Raw genomic sequence first — 22,987 nt, 5'->3', positions numbered from 1 at the left:
CCTAACCCTTACCACTCTTCTGCCTTGAAACTGATAAACAGTATTGATTCTAAAATGGAAGATAAGGGGAAGGAAGGGAAGGAATGAAGGAAGAAAGGAAGGGAAGAAGGAAGGGAGGAAGAAAGGAAGGGAAGAAGGAAGGGAGGAAGGAAGGAAGGAAGGAAGGAAGGAAGGAAGGAAGGAAGGAAGGAAAGGAAGAAGGAAGGAAGGAAGGGAAGAAGGAAGGGAGGTAGGTAGGCCAAAATGGAGGGGGATGTGGAAAGGGGAATAGGGGGAAGACCCTCATGAAAAAGAATCCTTCATCAGGCTATGTTCTTTGTCATCTAGGAATGAATCAACTCTATTCAACTAAGGCACAGCTTTTCTTCTCATTCTAACTGAGCAAGTGGCCCCTTTTATTCTAAGCCTTCATTCCCCTCAGCTTCTGTATTTATTTCTGGGAGTGACAAAAAACAGTAACTTGTTCTCCAGAAGTTGGGGAAAGATGCCTTGGAACTAGAGGAGATTCAAGGCAGAATTTGGAAGGGGGGAGATTTTTACCTCTTTCTCCCTCCCCTTCTTCCCCAGTGTGGCCCCACACACAGAGCAGCATCCTTTGTGCCATCCCAATAGCTCCCTGCCAACTCTCATGAAAGCTCCCTTTGTCCTATGCTGTTCCCTTGGAGCCTTGAGGAGTGACTGGCTTGCTAATGTCATTCTGATTGATTCACTCCAAATTGTCACTGCATTAATGGATTTCCCCACCTTAGAGTCAGGCTGTGTTTTATTTATTTTCCATTTAATTTTGTTTTAGTGACTTTTTATATTTAAAATGCATTATTTTCTTTTAAGTTTCAAATTCTCTCCCTCCCCGGGCTGTTTTATCTTATTTTTCTAATTACACGTAAAAACTATTTTCAACATGCATTTTCTTAAATTTTAAGCTCCAAATGATCTCCTTCCCTCCCTTCTCTGCCCCATTCCTGAGATGGTAAGCAATTTGATCTGGGTTGTATATACACGTACGATCATCAGGCTGTGTTTTAAAAGAGGATTCCAAAAGAATGAATCTCTAGGAATGGAAGTTTCCAGACCCTTGGTAACTCGTAGAGACGTTTTGGGGCATATAAATTTCTTTTGTACTACAAAAGCAAATGCCAGTCTTCCTAGACTGGTCATGCAACTACCTGTTTGGTTTCTTCTCATATTTCATAGTGTCTCTCCCTCTCTCTCTCCCTCTCTTCCGCCCCCTTCTCTCTCCCTCTCCCCCTCTCCATTATTCCCTGTTGCTAATATAGAAGCTACCAAGCCTCGATGTTCTCTCCCTGGAAGATACTTGTGTCCAGCCTCAGACTCAAAGTGCCTTGAGCAAACCTCTGAAAACTCCACTCCCTGACACTCCGCAAAGCCAGGACTGGCCGTCACCTGTTGTACTCCCCAATGGCAGACTAACTGGGGAAGGAGACTCACGACCTGATCTGACCCCAAAGCAAAAACAGTCTGTGTTCACATCAGACCAGCCACCAAGCTCCGAGAATAGAGGCCAGCATCGAGAAGTAAAGCATCAGTGACCCACATCTGGGGTTCCTTGAAGCATATAGGACAATATAGTAAAACCTCCAACCTCCCTGATTCATCTGGTCAAGTAGACAGACTAACTCATCTTTGTCCCAGGGAGAAGGGACCTCTGCCTGAGGTCACTGACTTCACTATTGATGGGCAGAATGTTCCTCTTAAGGGCCTCTATCGAGTGCAGAAAAGGAATCTCTTGCCATTTTCCCCTGCAGAGTACTTGACCAATGTGTTCATGACCAGCTATATATGACATAGATGAGGAAGAAAACATGCCACGTTCTAAAATGAGACTTTAAGTTAGAAATTCATCTTTGTGCCCAAGCCCTAAACTATTTCTACTGCCTATTTTTGATCTCCTTCCTTTTCTATCCTCACTCTTAGAATAGATGGCATCATTGGCGATGAATACAATAGATCGATACAGTAAATTCATGCTAATTTTTTTTAAATGGAGAGGTCCGAACTTTAGAATATTTTGTAAGAAAATATCCCTTTGAAAGACACATAGGAATGCACAAGAACTCATATTTCCCCAAGCACTTGCCTAATGAATGGAAGGGACTCAGAGGTAATAATTCTTAAATACATTTTAGCATGAATGGATACAGGTGGGTTTTAGAGACACCAGGAAACACCTGGAAAAAGATCTTAGTCCCCCAAATCCTTTATGTCATGAATTTGCTTAGCAGCTCCTTTTCTCCAGAATAGTGCAGAATAGTTTCATTTTGGTGACAGAAATCTGAAAAAGCTAAGGGATCTCAAAAGACATCTAGTCCACCTTGACCAGGAATGCCCTCTCCATCATCACTAGAGAGTTAATCTAGCCTCTTCTTGAGGACTTCTAATCTTTAAAGGATGGGAGCTCAATGCCTGTCGTGGAAACTCATCTCATTTTTGCACTTATATCAAGCCCTTATTACTGCTCCCTTATTACTGATCTCTGTTACTTATCCTAATTCAGTTCTCTGGGGCCAAGAAGAGCAAGACCAATCTCTTCCAGTGAAGCTCCACCAATATAGGAAGTCTGTAATAACTTCCCATCCTCCAGCTCCCCAGTTTTCTCTTCTCCTTAATGAAGATCCCTATCCTTTCTTTAAAGGGTCTCTATTCAGGTCACCGTGTTCTAGAGACATTCTGGGAGCTCATAAATATCTAAGCCAAACTAAATAATCCTCAATTCCAAATTAGTGAAGTCAGGATTATTGAAGTTTTCCTTCAATCTCCATGACATTTGGGGGGTGCAATTGAAAATATCGTTGCTTTTGGAAAGAGGCTCCCCCATCTAAGATCCTAAATATATGATCCCATCAGTGGAAAGATTCAATCCTATGCTCCTTTTCCCTTTTGGATCCTATCCCGTATTTTCCATGTCTAAAGACTTTCCAGAAAGTCTAACTATGACAAAAATGCCTGCTTGTTTTTTATATACCTGTTTTTCCCTTGAAGACAAGTAAAGAATCAAAATTGTCTGGATTTTTGGATACGTGTGAAGAAGAAACTCATCCTTTTTTGGAAATTTGCTGCCTTTAGAAACATCCCCAGTCCTGTAGCATGCCTAATGCTTCTGTGAAAGAGCTAGGCTATGACCCAGGTCCTGGGTTCAAATTCTGCCTCAGACACTTCCCAGCTTCCCCCCTCCCATTGCCTTTCCCCTTTGCCTTGAAACAAATACATCTTATTGATTCTAAGATGCAAGGTAAGGTTTTTAAAAACAAAAAAAAAACCTGCCAGATGCAAGTAAAATGTCTCACAAAATCAAATCTTCTAATTCCCCCTATCTCCCTGCCCCCTTCATTCTTTTCAGCATTTGTTTAGCAAGAAAATGCCAGTCACTTGTAGGTCTTAATAGGGAGGGTAACCAGGGTGGGTCCTTGATTTTTTTCTTGACTCTTTTATGTTAGTGTTGACAACGTTCTTTTAAGAAGGAGACCCTATGGAGTAACTGTGGGTCCACCAAGCCTTGTAATCAATCTGTGAGAAAGGAAGATTTGTGACTCAAGGATGTACTCAGTAGGAATTACCCATGATCACTCACTCCCTGGAAATTTTCTTTTAGTTTTTAAGTTTGTTTTTATGGATACTTTTGGCTTTTCTATCATATTTATTTCTGAATATATTCCTTCCACTTCCTGTATCCAAGAAGCCATCCCTTGTAACAAAGATTTTTTAAAAACTGTATCTTCCATCAGAATTGATTCCAAGTATTGGTTCCAAGGCAGAAGGGTTGGGTAATTGGGGTCAAGTGGCTTGCCCAGGGCCACATAGCCAGAAGTGTCTCAGGCCAAATTTGAAAAGACTTTAAGAGAAAAGGCAGTCCAGTAAAATTAACCAGTGCCTCAACTGTGTTTGACAATATATGTGACATTCTCCATCCAAAGTCTTCCACTTCTTCAATTAAGAGAAGCACATGCCTTCAAGGCAAAGTCTGATCATTATACAGTGCTCCGTTCCTATTTTTTGTTCTGTCCGTATATATATATTGGTCACTTACGGAGAATTCGATGACTTAGTGGTCTATTAATTCACCTCTTCCTCCTTCCTTTCCCCTTAAATCTTTAACCCTTCTTCGTCTTTTTTCCCCTTGATGATCCTTTTTGGTTTAATTTTACAATTCATTTTTTTCTTCTAAGTATAGGTTCTAACGGTCTGAGAATTATTTGTTAGTGTTGTCTTGATAAATGTACTATGTATTTACCCTATAGTTCTGTTGTTGGAAGTTTTGCAAGTCAAATAATCAGCTCTCTTTTGTTTATCAAGAATGCCCCCAATGCCTTTTTTGTTGAATCTTTTTTCATTGATAATTAAGCTTAAATTTTCAAGATGCCTTATTTTGGGGTTGCAGCTTATGCTCCCTTTGCTCTATTATTGTTCCTCTCTGCTGTGATTTCTCAGAAATGTGGAGTCATTGCTATTTGAATTGACATTCCTGTGTATTTCTCTCTCTCTCCCTCCCTCTCTCTCTCTCTCTCTCTCTCTCTCTCTCTCTCTCTCTCTCTCTCCTTTCTCTCCCTCCAAAACAAATACCAATATTGACTGTTGAATTCATACCTCTATTTTATCGCCTCTTTGTCAGGCTGTATAGTCACATACATCATTGTATATGGCTCCTCTGGAATCCTGGTTAGTCATTGTATTGTCTATTTCCTGGTTGCTCATAAAGTGTATTTGTTTATTGAAATGGTGAAATTTAGCCATTGTATGTGAAGGCTGAAGCATGTTCCCCTTCCCTCCACAAAAAAAATATGTGGATATGATCAATGGGTGTGCTTTGTTGTCTCCATTCAGAAGTTATAGATGATTCTTGTATTGTTTCCTGCAATATTTTAGTCAGGTTTTAAATTTTCTTATATTTGTTATCTCTGCAAATCCTGTCAGTTGCTTTGACTTGCATAGAATTTGTGTGTTCTCCTAAGGTTGTTGACTTTGGCTGATCTTCTACCAGATTTTCTTCTACTTCCTTTTGTATTATAAACAATTACTCTTTCACACAGAACCCTAACTATTTTGGAGAGACTCTCAGGCACATATTCCTTTTTTCTTACTTCTGCTCTTTGGGTTTTAATTCTGCTTTGTATCTCTGCCTTCCAACCTAGTTTCATTCCTAATTTTGTCTTTTAAATGTTTTGTTTCTCTTTTGAACTACTGTGTATTTTCTTATTGCTGTTCAGTGATGTCCATAGGACTGTCTTTTTCCATTGGCTAATTTTGGTCCTTTTTACTCTATAGTATAATAATTGTTAATCCTGAATAGGACCAAAGAGCAAACAGGTTTCTATAGCAAAGATATTTTCCACTGAGAGAGAGAAAACAAGGACACATGTGTTGGAACTTGGAACAAAGGCCAAGTTTGAAAAGGGGGGTGAGTAATAGAGAGAATGTGTGTCTCTGGGAGAATGCCTAGCAATCAGAGATGTCCATCAACAGCTTGGAATGCAGGCCAGGTCATGACTTTAATAACATGGAAGGAGACAGCCTTGGAGTTATCTATAGAGGCTCAGTTTAAATCAATGTCTTGTCAGAACACAAGGCTGTTTTCAGAGCAGGCGTTATGCATCATCAGGTTAGTCCTGGTGATCCTCATCAGGTTCTAGAAATTTAAACAATTCTAATAACATGAGACAAATTCAAAGCTGGATCATACACAGTCCCATTAGAATTTGAATCTGATTCACAATCATATCTGCATAATAATGGTTCGTAATGTTCTTTAACCCTAACGAAGTATTGGTTCTAAGACGGAAGAGCCGGAAGAGCTAGGCAATCAGGGTTAAGCAATTTGTCCAGTCACACAGCTAGGAAATGTCTGGGGTAAGATTTGAACCCAAGACTCCCCATCTCTAGACCTGGCTTTCAATCCACTGAGCCACCTGGCTGCCCCTGTTCTTAATGTTCCAGATTTGCTTTGAGGTTTCACTCATTTGTCCTTTGGTCCTTATGATTTATCTGCTTCTGAGCCATTTTTATGCAGGCTTTCTCACTTGAACTTTTTGTCTTTCAAACCTACTTTTGTATTTCCAGGTCCTTCCCCTTGATTTATCCCACTGGCACTTCCCTCTTCCACTGCAGCACACACTCCCAGGTTTGGGCGCCTTCGTCTTCAAGTGCATAAGGTTGATTGGCCTAGCTCCAGTTCCCCACCCAGATTAAATAAGAGTAAGAATCAGACAGGGACAGAGAGACAGAGATAGTAGAAGAAAGGGAGAGTGAGAAGGAGGAGAGACAGAGAATGAGAGAGAAAAAGAGAGAGGAGGAGAGGAGAGACAAAGAGGGAGAGAAGGAAAAAGAGAGGGAGAGACAGAAAGGAAATAAACTCTCATTGGATTTGTAGTCCTCTTTCTCCTATATGGAAGTTCTGTCACTTCTCCCCTTCCACTCTTCTCTGTGCCCTTTGCTGCCCATTCAACTCATCCCTTTCCTTTCCTCCAAGTGGTTGGGCAGAATCAGCATCTTCTGTCTCTTGTCAGGTAAGAGGCAGTTTAGGGTTATTGTGCTTGGAGCAGACGTTGAGCAATGATCTACACACCCTGACCCTGAAATAAGTCTGTGCCCGACACACTGAGAGGCAGTGGGATGGGGGGAGGATGCCGAGTATTCCAGTTCTCTGGTATGAGAACCAGAAAATGGAGTTTTTTGATCTTGTGCAGTATTTCTGCCTTGTACTCTCTAACTGACCCACAATTCCCCTTTACGAGGTTTGGGGGTTATGGAAGCAATGATACCATCTTGCAAATCATATTGGAATGTTTCAAATATGCAAATATGAATTCTTTCCCACTTGCTTCCTTCCTCTTAAATCGAATGCACATGTAAAGTATGGAGGCTATTCCTCCTTGTGTTTTTTCATTTGATGTGACCAAGAGTCACTAAGTAATGACCAGCCATCATGGAATCTCCTTGCTTATGTAGCCCGCGTATGCTCTGAGGATCATTATCCCAACTCCCTATTCCCACCGAGTCAGGTCGCTGGTGCTTGGCAACATCTCTCTCCAAGTTCTAGGTAGGGGTAACCCTGAAAGGGCAAGGTTGATTCTGTAATGCCATGGACTTGAGCCCTTACCAATGTGCTTTCCTTCAAGGTTATCAGTAATCTTTTAGTCAGACAGCCTTAAGTAGCTCTCAGAAAGGTGGTACAGTAAGAATAGAACATATTTCATTCCTGCCCACAAGTACACACAAGAGCCCAAAAGAAAGTGGGTTCAAGCTTATGAAACAAGTAATCCACAGTTCCTGGTTAGATGGAAGTCATTTTCTTCCTGAAGAGTGAGAAGTTTCCCTTAAGCTTGGAGAATTTACATTCATCTGGACTTGGCTCCTAATGCAGAAACTATTGGCATTTGATGCAGGAATGCTTCTAGAATACTGGGAGGAAGTCCAAAATCTTCTGGTCCCTTTGAATTTCTATTGGGCTTCCTGACTGGGGAAACCTGGAAAATAGGCTGAGACTTCTCCCAAAAGGGGAAACACTATGCTTGCTCCAATTTCTGGACTTCAACCCCTTCTCAACTCACAGTTATTTAGAGATGATGCCTAGGGTATGGCCGGGTTTCTTTGTAAAATGCCATCCCATTTCAGAGACCTTTTAACACTTTAGTCTAAGATAGTGATGGCAAACCTTTTAGAAATGGAGTGCCCAAACCACACCCTCACACCACATGTGAGCCACCCTCATACCCCAGACAGGGAGGAAGCACTTCCATTGGGCTGCTGGGTAGGGGGGTAGGTGATAAATGTCCACAGGTGTAGTGGAGAGAGGAAGGGGTGCACAGATGCCTCTGGCGTGTGCCATAGGTTCACCAATGTGGGTCTAAGACTTGTAAGTGATGAAAATATGATCTCATTTAAAGTTGTCACAGCTAAAATCGGGTGAAATGGTTTTGACTCCATCCCCACACTTACATGATCCCAATGAGAGAGAACTCAAATCATAGTTAGCATATATATGACACTAATATTTGCAGAACACTTTACAAATATCATCTCATTTGCTCCTTACAACAAACCTGTGAGGTAAGTGCTGTTTTCCCCATTTTATAATTGAGGAAACAAACAAAGCACTTAAGTGTCTTGCTCAGGGTCACACAGCTAGTAGGATTATAACCTGGGTCTGTGCAACTCCAAACCCAACACTTCCCATTTTGCCAACTCTGTTGAAGAGGTTTTGATGAAATATCTGGACCTAGAGGATACATCTGGAGGGAGATTAAAAACAACAATGTGCTCACCATCTGCCGGGGGTAATTTTGTTCTGTAGCTCTTTCTAAACCCAAGGATCCTTGCCTTCTTCAGTTCTTAAAACAATAGCTGGCATTCATGTGCTGAAGCCTTTCCAAATATGCTGGTTCTTTTGGAGCTTGTGTTCTGTTGGCGTAGCCTTCAAGAATCCAAGGTCATCTTCACACCATGATGTTACATTGCTTTTAGGACTATAAGGGAGGAATTGGTATCACCATGAATGCATAAATCAGAACACTGACTCTGATGCCCTACCGAATCCCAAAATGTGTCAATGTGTCAGCATCCTTTTTTAAACCATTCCCTTCCATATTAGAATCAATACTATGTATTGGTTCTAAGGCAGAATAGAAGGGCTAGGTGATGGGGGTTGTGATTTATTCAGTCACCCAGCTAGGAAGTGTCTGAGGCCAGATTTGAACCCAAGACCTCTTGTCTCTAGGCCTGACTCTCAATCCTGCTGCCCCATAGATACCTTAAATTTAACATGTCCAAAACAGATCTAATTAGCTTTCCCTTTGAACCTTTCCTCCACTCTCCCTCTTACCGTTCAGGGCAACACCATCGTCCCAAGTCCTTCAGGCTCGAAATCTAGGAGACATCCTCAATTCCTTACAACGGCTCACCCCCCCCCAGAACCAATTTGTTGGCAAGTTCTGTTAGTTTAAGCTTTTGCAATATCTCCTGAATCCCTTATCTCCTCTGACATTGCCGCCACCCCGGTGCAGACCCTCCTCCCCTCATCCCCAGACTATTACAGTAGCTTTCTGGTGGGTCTACCCCATCAAGTTTTTTCCCCACACGGGTTCAGACTCCATTCAGCCACCAAAGTGATTGTCCTAAAGTGCAGGTCAGATCATGCCCTGCAGGGCCCTACTGCCTCCAGGATCAAATACAAAATGCTGTTTGATGTTCAAAGCTCTTCATCACCTTGCCCCCTCTTACCTTTTGGTGTTATTTGATCCCGACAACCACCTCGCGAAGTAGATGTTTTTATTCCCATTTTATAGTTGAGGAAACTGAGACACAGAGCCTTCAGTGACTTACCCAAGGTCAACAGCTAATGAGGGGCTGAGGCCGAATTTGAACTCATGTCTTCCTAACTCCGGGCGCAGCACGGTGGCTCCACTTAGCTCTGAGACATACGAAGGAGTGTCACGGTACACGTTTAGTGTTATGGTGTTCTTACACCTTACGGCCCACTAGACCCATTTCAGTACAATGATGGTGGCCTCTTGACTGTCCCTTCAAACAAGACACTCCATGTTTAAGACATTCGATCTTCATTTTATCTAAATACCCTTCGTGCCTGGAACTCTCCCTCCACTCCAAGTAATGGCCTCCCTGACTTCTTTTAAGTCCCCTCTTAATTCTTCCCTCGGCTAATTATTTATCCCGTCTATAATTTGCTCTCTGTATGCTTATTGTCTCCTGTATTGGACATATGTGTATGTTTACACACATATATGATATATTCAGAGGGAGAATAATAAAGAGGAGAGAAGAGAGAAAGCAGATGCATAGAAATACAGAGAAAAAGACAAGTGAATCTGTAGGGCAATGACTGGAGCCTCTGGAGAAAATCCATGAGATTCCTATATGTATGTATATGTAAAATATCCAAGTCCTGGTGGGCAGAGAGCGAGCGTATATGAGGACTGCTACGTAAGAGAGACTACAAGAGGAATTCATCCTCCAGGAATAGAGAGAACGTGTGCGTGTACATGTCGAGTCAGTACTCCTCTGTGAAGGACTGCTGTATGTGGACTGAGAGACTATGGGAGTATTTGGGGATATGAATTTACAGGGTTCACATGGGTTTTATCAAGCGGACAGAGGAATGGATGGACTGATGGACAGACTTAGCAACAGCCATCAGTCCTCATCCTGGTCCTCCTCCCAGATAAACTGGCCAACAGCCTGGGGCCATTTGGGGGGATTGATTTGGGGATGGAAGGGGCAGTTAAATGAATCCATGATGGGTACATGGGGGAGGGTGGTGCTAGCAGAACCAAAGAGAGGAAAGGTGAGTGGTGCATCCAAGACCAAAGTGTAGGCCTTGGGGGTGGGGGGTGGAGGTGGAAGAGGGGACAGTTAGCATGAAGGAGACTCTTGCCCCATAAAGGTTGATGGGGACATGGAAGGCCCATCAGTTCTCACTTTGGTTTCCAATGTTCAGACATACCTCTGCTTGGTTTCTGGCTCCCTGATTACCACCAAGGGCTAAGAGTGGCTATCTAGGGGGCAGACTAGAGCAACACTTCCCTGATGCTCAGGCACATTGGCTGGGGTCCCTGATGGGCATTAGCCCCCTATGATCCTCAACTGGTGCCTACCAGACTTTTGCCTTCCAGTGCCTGGGTTCCACCTCGGCCTCTGTGACACAAGGAGCAGAAGAGGCTTCCTGGAAGTGGGGGCCATATAAGTTGGGCTTGCTTTCAAGAAGGGGAAATTGTCTACAGAGGAGAGATGGGAATTGTAGGTAGCACAAAGGGACCAGCTACAGATGGGTGTTGGAGGAGTCAAAGACAAGAAGGGGCCAAAGCTCGGGGGCCCTTCCCTTTTCCCTCAACAGACCTCTTGGGTTCCCGTCTTGTAAACGTCAGTCTTAAGGACATTGCTCAGTTCTTCCTGCTGCAAATAGCCTGAAAAGGAAGGCCACGAGGCCAGAAACCAAAGCAAATGATTGGTAAAATGAAGCCACAAATAGAACACCTTCACCAATTCTTCCACCAGCCACCGCAGTGGATAAAGTTAGATAAACACTGAATTAGTAGTAGTTAGATTAACTTAATTTAGAGGTAAAAGAAGCAGGGGGGGGGGTGCAGGGGGGGTGCGGGGGGGGGGGGAGCTTCCATTGAAATGCATTCCAACCTGATCTACGCCAAGTGCTCTCACTGATCAAAAAGGGGATATTCCTTGAAGAAAAGGAGCCCAATGCAGCCATTTCAGATAGAATTGTAGCGGGTAGAAATCAAGTGCCTCAGCCAATACTTGGGGTGCCTCCAGGGAGAGAGACCTGGCAGCCAAGGGCAAAACAGGTTTGGAACCTCAACTTAGCTGGAAAATCTCCTGGGAAATGTCAGTGGAGGCTTGAGACAGGCCTCCCCAAGGACCGCCATTCCTGCATTCTATCTATTGACATATAGATGCACTCCTGCAGTCTCTCTAGGAATACGCCTATATTTTATTATACAGTAAATGATCTAATTTAATTATATAATGAACAATAATTATAGCCTCTTGCTATTCATATATGAACACTCATATGTCCCCCACATATTCATATGATGAGTGCTCATAATCTCTATTCCTACACAGGAGCAATCATTCGCTACATATCAGCACACACATACCAACGCTATTTCATGCTATTCGTATATGTATGTAATTAAGCACATATTCGCCCTCTCCTCAGACACACCCACGAGCCATTCGCCATTCACATATTCTCGCTTGTCTAGCTATTCCCATCGCAGGAGTGCCCTGAGACACAGACACATATTCACATATCGGAGCCTTCAGAAACAAGGAAATATTCATGGCGACAGCCATGGAGGGAAACTCCATCATAATAAAGAATATCCGAGCACTCAGTACAAATGCAGAGAGGCTGAGACGTCTTACATTTGAAGGGAGAATCTGGGAGGACGCAGAAGTGAATGCAGAGAAAAGGAGAATACATAGACAATAGTGACTGTGTCCAAGGATACGGAGACTGCGAGAACTTGTGCGTGTGAATATATTTTCTATTCTCTTAGCCTATAGTTTATATAAGTATTGGTACATGTACTCATTCTCGATAGAAGAACATGAATGAAATGAGGTCTGTTCTAGAGACTATATGAGAAGCCATGAACACCAACATAGAGATAATATCTGAGAACTCATATGAATAGAAAAAGAAAATACATGAGCATATGAATATACTAAGTCAAATGGCTTAGGACAACAGAGACTTCTGGATTGACAGAGGAAGAACATCTCTCATGGTCCATGTGCTGTGCTCTCTCTCTCTCTCTCTCTCTCCCTCTCTCTGTCCCTCTCTGTCTCCCTCCCTACCTCCCTCTCCCTCTCTCTCTTTCTCCCTTTCACTCTCTCCATCTCTATGTATCACTCTCTCTCCATCTGTTTCCCTTTCTCGCTCGCCATTTTTCCCTCCCTGTCTTTCTCCATTTCCATTTCCATCTCTCTCTCTCCCCTCTCTCCATATCTGTGTCCCTCTTTCTCTCCATCTCTCTCTCCAACTCTCTCTCCCTCTATGTCTCTCCATTTGTCTCCCCCCTCTCTCCATCCTCCATCTCTCTTTCTCGCTTTCACTCTCTATCTCTGTGTTGCTCTCTCTCCCTATCTTCTGTCTCCCTCTCTCTCCATCTGTTTCCCTTTCTCTCTTGCCATTTTTCTCTCCCTCCCTGTCTTTCTCCCTCTCTCCCTCTCCCTCTCTCTCTCCATTTCTCTCTCTCCCTCTATCTCTCTCCACCTCTCCATCTCTCTCCATCTCTCTGTCCTTTCTCTCTGCCTCTCCATCTCTCTCCAACACTATCTCTATCTTTCTATACATCTCTCTCTTGATCTCTCTGCATCTTTCTCCCTCTCCCACTCCATCACACTCACTCTCACTTTCTCTCCCTCCTTACCTCTTCCTCTCTCTCTCTCTCTGTCTCTCTCTCTCTGTGTCTCCCTCTCATTCTCTTTAATCTCCCTCTTGCTCTCTCTCCACCTCTTTCTTTCTCCCTATCACTATCTCTTTCTTTCTGACTCCTCTCTGTCCCTCTATCTCCATCTCTCTCACTTCCTCTCCATTTCTGTGTCCTTCCCCCCTCTCTCTTTCTTTCCATATTATTCTCTCCCCCTCTTTCTGTCTCCCTTTCTCTCTTGCTCTCTCTCTTTTTCTCTCCATCTCTCCTCTCAATTTCTCTCCATATCTCTCTATATCTCTCTTCCTTTCTCCATCTCTCTAGATCTCTCCCTCCTTTGCCCTTTCACACTCTCCATATTTCTGTCTCCCTCTCTCTCTACTTCTTCCTCTTTCACACACTCCCTCTCTCTTTCTCACTCCCATTCTGTCTGTCTCCTGCTCTCTCTCCCATATCTCCATCGCAGTATCTCCGTCTCCATCTCTCTTTAATCTCTCTTTGCTCTCTCCATCTCTCTCATTCTTTCTCTCCATCTTTCTCCCTCTCCTTCTCTCTCACACTGTATTTATCTCTTTCCATCTCTGTCTCCCTCTCGCACTCTCTCTTTCTCTGTTGCTTTTTCATTCACTCTCTCTGCTTCTTGATCTCTCCTTCTCCTTCTCTCTCTCCTCTCCATCTCTCTCTTGTTCTCTATGTCTCCCTATCCATTTCTCTCTCTCCTTTTCTATCTTTCTCCATCTCTTGCTCCCTCCTTCTCCATGACACTCTTTCTCTCACTCTCTATCTCATTCTCAACCCCTTTCTCTTTCTCACTCTTGATCACTCTCAATTTCTTACTTTCATCCCTCTCCATCTCTCTCCCTCTCTCTCTCAATCCCTTTCTCTCCATCTCTCTGTCTCACTTTCTCAAAATCTCTTTCCATCTCTCTTGCTCTCAATTTCTCTCTCTCCATCTCTCTGTCCCCACCCCTCTCACTCTCTCGATCTTTCTCTCCATTTTTTCTTTCTCCTTCTCTCTCTTTCTCTCTCCCTCTCCATTTATCTCTCTCATTCTCTCTCTTCGTTTCTCTCTCTCCACGTCTGTCACCCTCTCTCTCCATCTGTCTCCATCTCTCTCTCCATCACACTCTATGTCAAACTCTATCTCCATCTCTCTCCTTCCTTCTCCCTTTTGATCTTTCCATCTCTGTCTCCTCTTTCTCCATTTCTATCTCTCCATATCCCTCATTCTTTCTCTCTAATACTATCTCCTCTCTGTCTCCCCCCTCTCCATCTCTCTCTCGCTCTCTATACCTCTCCATCTCTCCAACTCTCTCCATCTCTCCATCTCTCCTTCACTCTGTCTCTCCATGTTCTCTATCTTCCCTCTGTCAACCCCTTTCTCTTTTTCTCTCTCGATTTCTCATTTTCTCCATTTCTCTCCCCCTCACTGTCTCTCGCTCCCTTTCTCCCTCTCCATCTCTTTGTCTCACTCTTAGTATCTCTCTCTCTCTTTCTCTCTTGCCTCTCTCTCTCTTTCTCTTGCTCTCTCTCGCTCAATATCTCTCCCTCTCTCTCTCTCCATCTCTCTGTATCCCCATCACACTCTCGATCTCTCTCTCCATTTTTCTTTCTTTACCTGTCTCCATCTCTCTCTCTCCCTCTCTATCTTGTCTACTGCTTTGTCTCCATCTCTCTCTTCATTACACTCTCTCTGTCAATCTCTATCTCCATCTTTCCCTCCCTCTCTCTCTCTATCTCTACTTCTTTGTCTCCATCTCTATCCTTCTCTCTCCCTTTCTTTCCATCTCTCATTCTCTCTATCACTATCTCCTCTGTCTTCCCTCTCTCTATCCATCTCTCTCTCCCTCTCTTTCTCCCTCTCCCTTTCTTTGTCTCCATCTTTTTTCTCCCTCTCTTGCTCTCTTATTCTCTCTCGATCTCTTTCTCTCTCCCTCTCTCCATTTCTCTCCATCTCTCTCGATCACTCTGTCTCTCGTGATCTCTCCCTACTATGCCCTTTCACTCTCTCCATATTTCTCTCTCCCTTTCTCTCTTTCACATTCTCTCTCTCCCATTCTGTCTCTGTCTCATTCTCTTTCTCACCTCTCCATCTCACTGTCTCCCTCTCTCTTCAATCTCTCTGTTGCTCTCTCCCCATCTCTCTCGTTCTTTTTCTCCATCTTTCTCTCTCTTCCTCTCTCTTACACTCTCTATTTCTCTTTCCATCTCTGTCTCTCTCAATCTTTCTCTCCATCTGTATGTCTCTCTCATTCTCTACATCTCTTTCCATCACTCTATCTCTCTCTGCCTCCCATTCTCTATGTCTCCTCCATTTCTCTCTCTTTTTCTATTTCACTCATCTCTCTTGCTCACTCCCTCTCCATGACACTCTTTCTCTCACTGTCTCTCCATCTCACTCTCAGCCTCTTTCTCTCTCACTCTCTCAATCATGTTTCTCCATTTCTTTCTCTCCCAATCTCCATCTCTCTCCCCCTCTATCTCACTCTATCTCAATCCCTTTCTCCCTCTCTATCTCTGTCTCCCTCTATCTCTTTCCATCTCTATTTCTCTCTCCATCTCCAACTCTTCATCTTGCTCTCTCTCCTTTTCTCTTCTCTCTCTCACTCTTTCTCCCTCCATCTCTCTTTCCTTCTCTCTTGCTCACTATCTCTCCCTCTCTCCATCTCTGTCTCCCCCCTCTTTCTCACTCTCTCAATCTCTCCATTTTTTCTTTCTCTCCTCTCTCCATCTCTATCTCCCTCTCCAGTTCTTTGTCTCCCTCTCAATCTCTCTCTTCATTTCTCTCTCCATCTTTCACCCTCTGTCTCCATCTCTTCATGACACTCTGTCTCTCTATCTCCATCTCTTCTCTCTCCATCACACTCTGTCAATCTCTATCTCAATTTCTTTCTCCCTCCCTCTCCATCTCTATCCTTCTCTCTCTCCCTTTCGTTCTTTCCATCTGTCTCCTCTTTCTTCATTTCTGTCTCTTCAGAATCTCTCGTTTTTTCTCTCTTTCTATCACTATCTCCTCTCTGTCTCCCTTTCTCTCTCCCTCTCTCACACTCTCAATTTCTCTCTTTCCATCTGTCTTCCTCTCTCATTGTCTTTATCCATCTCCTCTCTCCATCTCTGTCTCTCTCTCATTCTCTACATCTCTCTTTCAATCTCTCTGTCTCTGTCTCCCTCTTTCAGTCTCTCATTCTCTATGTCTCTCTCCCACATCACTCTCTATCTCTGCCTTGTGTTTCTCTCTATTACTCTATCTCGCTCTCTCTCGCTCAATCTCTCCCTCTCTCCATCTCTTTCTCTCTCCCTCTATGTATCTTTGTCTCTCGCTCAGTCTCTCTTCATCTCTATCTCTGTCACTCTCTCTCCATCACTCTCTCTCTCTCTCTATTACACTGTCAATCTCTATCTCCATCTCTCTCCCTCCCTCTCACCGTCTGTCTACATCTCTGTCTCCCCCCCTTTCTTCATCTCTCTCAACTTCTCTCTCACCATCTCTCTTTCTTTTCTCTTTCATTCTTTCCGTCTCTATGTCTCCTTCTCTCTTTCTCCATTTCTGTCTCTCCATCTCTCTCGTTCTCTCTCTATCCATCTCTTTCCCTCTATCTCCATTTCTCTCTTGCTTCCTCTCCATTTCTGTCTCCCTCCCTCTCTCTTTCCACCTTATTCCCTCCATCTTCCTGTCTCCCCTCCTATCTCCCTCTCACACACTCCATCCCTCTCTTTCTCCATGTCTCTCTCCCTATCTCTTTCCAACTCTTTCTCCCTCTCCCTTTCTCTCCATCTTTTTTCTTTCTCTCTCTCCATCTCTTTCTCTCTCCCTCTCTCTATCCCCTCTCTTCATTTCTCTCCATCTTTTTTCTCTCTCCATCTTTCTATCTCTTTCTCTCTCCCTCTCTCTATCCCCTCTCTTCATTTCTCTCCATCTCTCTATCTCTCTTCATCTCTCCATCTCTCTCAATTTCTCCCTCCTTTGTCCTTTCACACTCTCCTAATTTCTGTCTCCCTCTCTCCCTCTTCCTCTCTCCCTCTCTCTCCCATTCTCTGTCTCTGTCTCTGCCTCATGCTCTCTCTCTCCCACCTCTCCATCTCACTGTCTTCCTCTCCCTCTCTCTCACATTCTTTATTTCTCTTTCTGTCTCTCTGTCTTCCTCTCTCATTCTCTCTCCATCTCTGTCTCTCTCTCATTCTCTACATCTCTCTTTCAATTACTATCTCTCTCTGCCTCTCAATCTTTCTCCTTCTCTCTCTCCATCTCTCATCTCTATTTCTCCCTATCCATTTCTCTCTTTCTATCTCTCCCTCTCTTTTTCTCCATTTCTTACTCTCATCCCTCTCCATCTCTCCCCCTATCTCACTCTCTTTCTCAATCTTTCTCTCTCCATATCTGTCTCCCTCTCTCTCCATCTCTCTTTCTATCTCTTTCTCTCCATCTTTCTCTCTTCATCTCTCTGTCTCCCCCTCTCACTCTCTCAATCTCTCCATTTTTCTCTCTCCCTCTATCTATCCCTCTCACTCTTGCTCTCTCTTGCTCAATATTTCTCCCTCTCTCTCCATCTCTCTCTTTCTCTCTCCCTTTGTTTCTTTGTCTCTCCCTCAGTCTCTCTTCATCTCTATCTCTGTCACTCTCTCTCCATCACTGTCTCTCCCTCTCTCTCCATTTCTGTCCACTTCTCTGTCCCCATCTCTCTCTCCATCACACACTCTCTGTCAAACTATCTCCATCTCTCTCTCTCCCTCCCTCTCTCTGTCTATTTCTGTCTTCCTCTCTCCCCATCTCTCTCCTTCTCTTTTGATCTTTCCATCTCTCTGTCTCCTCTTTCTCCTTTTCTATCTCTCAATATCTCTTTTTTCTCTATCAATATCTTCTTTTCTCTGTCTCCCTCTCTCTCTACATATCTCCCTCCTCTCTCTAAGGCCTCTCTCTACCTCTCTCCATCTCTCTCCAACTCACTCCATCTCTCCATGTCTCTCTCACTCTTTCTCTCTCTCTCCTTCTCTCTGGCAACGCCTCTCTCTCACTCTCTCAATCTCTTTTTCTCCATTTCTTTCTCCCCTCCTCCATCTCTCTCCCTCTTTCACTCTCTTTCTCTCTGTCCATCTCTGTCTCCCTCCCTCTCTTTCTCCATCTCTTCGTCTCGCTCTCTTCGTCTTGCTCTCTTACTCTCTCCTCTCCCTCTTTTTCACTCTTTCCATCTCTTTCTCTCCATCTTTCATTTTCTTCATCTCTTCGTCTCATTCTCTTACTCTCTCCCTTTCTCTCTTGCCTCTCTCTCTTGCTCTCACTCAATATCTCTCCCTCTCTCTCCATCTCTCTCCCCTCTTCACACTCTTGATCTCTCCATTTTTTCTTTCTCTACCTCTCTCCATCTCTCTCCCTCTCTCCCTCTCCATTTCTTTGTCTCCCTCTCACTATCTTTTCATCTCTCTCTCCGTTTCTGTCTTCCTCTCTCTCCATATCTTTCTCCATCTCTTCGTCTCTTTCTTACTCTCTCTCCCTTCATCTCGTCTATGTCTCCATTTCTCTCTCTATTTCATTCTCTCTGTCAATCTCTATCTCTATCTCTCTCTCTTCTCCATGTCTGTCTCTCTCTCCATCTCTCCTTCTCTCTTTCCTTTTCATTCTTTACATCTGTCTCCTCTCTCCATTTCTTTCTCCCCATCTCATTCTTTCTCTCTCTAATACTATCTCCTCCTCTGTCTTCCCTCTCTCTATCCATCTCTCTCCCTCTCTCTTTCTACATCTCTCTTGCTTCCTCTCCATATCTGTCTCCCTCCCTCTCTCTTTTTTCCATCTCATTCTCTCCCTCTTTCTGTCTCCCCTCCTCTCTTGCTCTCACACTCTCCATCTTTCTCTTTCATCTTTCTCTTTCATCTTTCTCTATCTCCCTATCTCCAACTTTCTTTCTCCCTCTCCCTTTTTTCTCTCCATCTTTTTCTTCCTCTCTCGTTCTCTCTCCATCTCTCTTTCTCTCTCCCTCTCTCTGCATTTCTCGCCATCTCTCTCTCCCTCTCTGTTTCCCACCTCTCCATCTCACTGTCTTCCTCTCCCTCTCTCTTCAATCTTTTTATCTCTCCATTTCTTATTCTTTCTATCCATCTTTCTCTCTTCCTCCCCCTCTCTCACATTCTCTATTTCTCTTTCTGTTTGTCTCCCTCTCATTCTCTCTCCTCCCTCCATCTCTCTCTCATTCTCCATCTCCCTCTCTAATTCTGTCTCCCTCTCCATTTTCTCTTTTTCTATCTCTCTCCATCTCTCTAGCTTGCTCCATCTCCATGACACTTTCTGTCCGCCCCCCTCTCTCTCTTGCTGTCAACCCCTTTCTGTCTTTCTCACTCTCTTGATAACGCTTTTTCTCCATTTCTTACTCTCACCCTTCTCTCCCTCTATCTCACTCTCTCTTTCTCGATTCCTTTATATCTCTTCATCTCTCTATCTCCCTCTCTCCATGTCTCTCTCACTCTGTCTCTCGCTCTTTTTCTCTCCCTTCTCCCTGTCAACCCCATTCTCTTTCTCACTCTCTAGATCTCTTTTTCTCCATTTCTTTCTCTCCCTCTCTTTCTCGCTTCCTTTCTCTCTGTCTCCATCTTTCTCGGCAACTCTCTCTCCATCTCCATCTCTTCGACTTGCTCTTTCTTTCTCCTTTTCTCTCCTCTCTCCATCTTTCATTCTCTCCATCTGTCTCCCTCTCCATCTCTTCGTCTCACTCTTACTCTCTCCCTTTCTCTCTCGCCTCTCACACTCTCTCTTCATCTCCCTCTTGCTCTCTCTCATTCAATATCTCTCCCTCTCTCTCTCCATCTCTCTGTCCCCCCTCTCTTTCACTGTATCTCTCTCCATTTTTTCTTTCTCTCCTCTTTCTATCTCTCTCTCCCTCTCCCTCTCCATTTCTTTCTCTCTTTTCATCTCTCTCTCCATCTTTGTCTTCATCTCTATCCATCTCTCTCTCCATCACAATATCTGTCTCTATCTCCATCTTTCTCTTCCTCCCTCTGTCTCCTCCATGTCTGTCTAATTCTCTCTCCCTTTCCATCTCATTTCATGCACTCTTACTCTCTATCTCCTACTCTCTCTCTCCATCTCTCTTTCAATATCTCTCCCTCTCTTCTCCATATCTCTATCTCCCCCCATACACACTCTAGATCTCTCCATTTTTTCTTTCTTTACGTCTCTCTCATCTTTCTGTTTTTCCAGCTGTCACCCTCCTCTCTCCATCTGTCTCCATTTCTCTCTCTCCCCAAAGGAAACTCTGTCTTCATCCATCTCTCTCTCCATCTATAACTTCTCTGTCTCCCTCTCTCTCCATCTATAACTTCTCTGTCTCCTTCTCTTTCTCTCCATCTCTATTCTCTCTCTTTCCCTTTCATTCTTTCCATCTGGCTCCCCTCTTTCTCCATTTCTATCTCCATCTCTCTCATTCTTTCTATCACGATCTCCTCCTCTGTCTTCTGTCTCTATCAATTTCTGTCTCTCTCCCCCTCTATATCTCCATCTCTCTCTTGCTTCCTCTCCATTTCTCTCTCCCTCTCTCTCGCTCTCACACTCTCCATCTCTCAACTTCTCCATCACTCTCTCCTTATCTCTCTGCAACTTTCTCCCTTTCCATTTCATTCTCTCCATCTTTTTTCTTCCTCTCTCTCTCTCCATCTCTCTTTTGATCTCTTTCTCTCTCCATTTCTCTTCATCTCCATGTCAACCCCTTTTTCTCTCTCAATCTCTCAATCTCTTGTTCTCCATTTCTTTCACTTCTCCTCCATCTCTTTCCCTCTTTCACTCTCTCTTCCTCACCCCCTTTCTCTCTCTCCATCTCTCTGTCTCCCTCTCTCCAACTCTTCGTCTTGCTTTCTCTTACTCTCTTCTCCTTTTCTTTCTCTGTTTCTCTCCCTCCATCTCTCTCTTGCTCTCTCGCTCAATATCTCTCCCTCTCGAGCAGAACCAGGAGAACATTGTACACAGAGACTGACACATTGTGGTACAAGAGAACATAATGGACTTCTCCAGTAATGGCTTTACAATGTCCCTGAACAATCTGCAGCAATCTACAAGAAAAAAACACTATCCTCAAGCAGAGGACAAACTGAGGGAGTAAAAATACCGAGGAAAAGCAACTGCTTGACTACAGGGGTTGAGGGGACATGATCGAGAACAGACACTAAATGAGTGCCCTAATGCAAATACCAACAACAAGGAAATGGGTTCAGAGCAAGGACACATGTGATACCCAGATGAATCGCATGTCGGCTAGGGAAGGGGTGGGGGGGGTGGCAGGGAGGAAAAGAAAATGATCTGTTTCCAATGAATAATGTATGAAAATGACCAAATAAAATAATGTTAAAAAAAAAAACAAAAAAAATCTCTCCCTCTCTCTTCATCACTCTGTCTCCCCCTCACACTCTCAATCTCTCTCCATTTTTTCTTTCTCTACCAATCTCTCTTTCTCTCTCCCACTCCGTTTGTCTCTCTCTCACTCTCTTCATCTCTCTCTTCTCCATGTCTGTCTCCATCGTCTCCATCTCTCTCCACCACACTCAATCTGTCTCTATTTCCATCTCTCCCTGCCTCCCTCTCTCTATCTCTGTCTACTTCTCTGTCTCCATCTCTCTCTCCATTACACTCTGTGTATCTCTGACTCCATTTCTCTTCCTCCCTCTCTCCCCATCGCTGTCTAATTCTCTGTCTCCCTCTCTCCCTCTCAAACTCTCTCCATATTTATCCTTCTTTCTGTCTCCCTTTCGTTTTTTCCATGTCTCCTCTTTTTTTCCATTTCTATCTCTCCATCTCTCTCTCCTTTCTCCCTCTCTCTCTCTCTCTCTCTCTCTCTCTCTCTCTCTCTCTCTCTCTCTCTCTCTCTCTCTCTCTCTCTCTCCAATCTCTCTGTAAACCCCTTTTCTCTTTCTCACTCTCTCGATCTCTTTTTCTCCATTTCTTTCTCTTCCCCCTCTCCATCTCTCCCTCTCTTTCTTGCTTCCTTACTCTCTTTATCTCTGTCTCCATTTCTGTCTCTCGTTCTCTATTTCTCTCTCCCCATCTCTCTGCCCCCCTCCATCTCTTTGTCTCTCCTCTCTCACTCTGTCTCTCTATCGCTCTTGCTCTCTCACTCAATATCTCTCCTCTCTCTCCCTCTCTCTATCTCTATTTTTCCTTCTCTCTATCTCTCCATCTCTTTCTCTTTCCCTCTCCCTTTATCTCTCTCTTCTTTTCTCTCTTCATCTCTGTCACCCTCTCTACATCTTTCTGTCTCAAAATCTCTCTGCATTTCTTCTTTCTATCCCTCTCTCCCTCTCCATTTCTTTGTCTCTCACTCCATCTGTCACCCTCTCTATCCATCTGTCTCCATCTCTCTTCACCACATTCTCTCTCCCTTCACCTCTCTCAATCCATTTCTATACTTCTCTCTCTCTTTAGTTCTTTCCATCCCTCTGTCTCCTCTATTTCTCCATTTCTATCTCTCCATCTCTCATTCTCTCTCTCCTCTATTACTATCTCCTTCTGTCTCCCTCTCTCTATGCCTCTCTCCCTCTCCATCTCTCCATTTCTCTCTCCATCTCTCCATGTCTCTCTCAATTTCTCTCTCCCTCTTTCTCCCTCTTTCCCACTCCATCTCTCTCCCTCTCTCTTCGTCTGTCAACTGCTTTCTCACTGTCTCGATCTTTTTCTCCATTTCTTTCTTTCCCCCCTCTCCATCACTCTCTCTTCTCTCTTTCTTGCTCCCATTCTCTCTCCATTTCTTTGTCTACCTCTCTATCTCTTCATCTCTTCTCTATTTCTCTCTTTCCATCTCTCTCCATCTTTCTCTGCCTCTCTCTCCCTTGCCATCTCTTTGTCTTGCTCTCTTACTCTCCTTTTCTCTCTTCTCTCTCTCCATCTCTCTTGCTCTCTCTCGCTCAATATCTCTCTCCATCATTCTGTCTCCCCCCAACTCTCACACTCTCAAATCTCTCTCCATTTTCTTTCTTTTTCTCTCGTCATCTCTCTCCTCTATCCTTCTTTCTCTCCCTTTCATTCTTTCCATTTCTGTCTCCTCTTTCTCCATTTCTATCTCTCCATCTTTCTTTCTCACATTTTCTCTGTC

The 22,987-nt window shown here is 43.9% G+C and overlaps 1 protein-coding gene and 1 long non-coding RNA gene across 3 annotated transcripts in view; one reads left to right on the top strand and one right to left on the bottom strand.

The window, feature by feature from the left end:
- The window catches only part of MTMR8 (myotubularin related protein 8), a 38,806-nt gene extending 33,613 nt beyond the window's left edge, over positions 1-5,193 (top strand). The window contains exon 14 of the mRNA XM_001378340.4: positions 1,278-5,193. Coding sequence (XP_001378377.1) covers positions 1,278-1,550 — 273 coding nt within the window. The 3' untranslated portion in view covers positions 1,551-5,193. The remainder of the gene's footprint in view (positions 1-1,277) is intronic.
- The window catches only part of LOC103097307 (uncharacterized), a 44,562-nt gene extending 33,482 nt beyond the window's left edge, over positions 1-11,080 (bottom strand). The window contains exons 1-2 of one of the 2 annotated variants that reach the window (XR_008914637.1): positions 10,864-11,080; positions 8,277-10,742 (exon numbers count right to left, since the gene is read on the bottom strand). This is a non-coding gene — a long non-coding RNA (uncharacterized LOC103097307). Of the gene's footprint in view, positions 1-8,276 lie in introns of both variants that reach the window. The other variant, XR_008914636.1, reaches the window with a different exon arrangement.
- Between the last annotated feature and the right edge of the window lie 11,907 nt (positions 11,081-22,987).

Source organism: Monodelphis domestica, chromosome X, assembly GCF_027887165.1.
Source record: "Monodelphis domestica isolate mMonDom1 chromosome X, mMonDom1.pri, whole genome shotgun sequence".
In the NCBI taxonomy this organism is placed as follows: domain Eukaryota; kingdom Metazoa; phylum Chordata; class Mammalia; order Didelphimorphia; family Didelphidae; genus Monodelphis; species Monodelphis domestica.
Note: the sequence above shows the minus strand (reverse complement) of the source record. Positions and strands in the feature narration are given on the sequence as shown.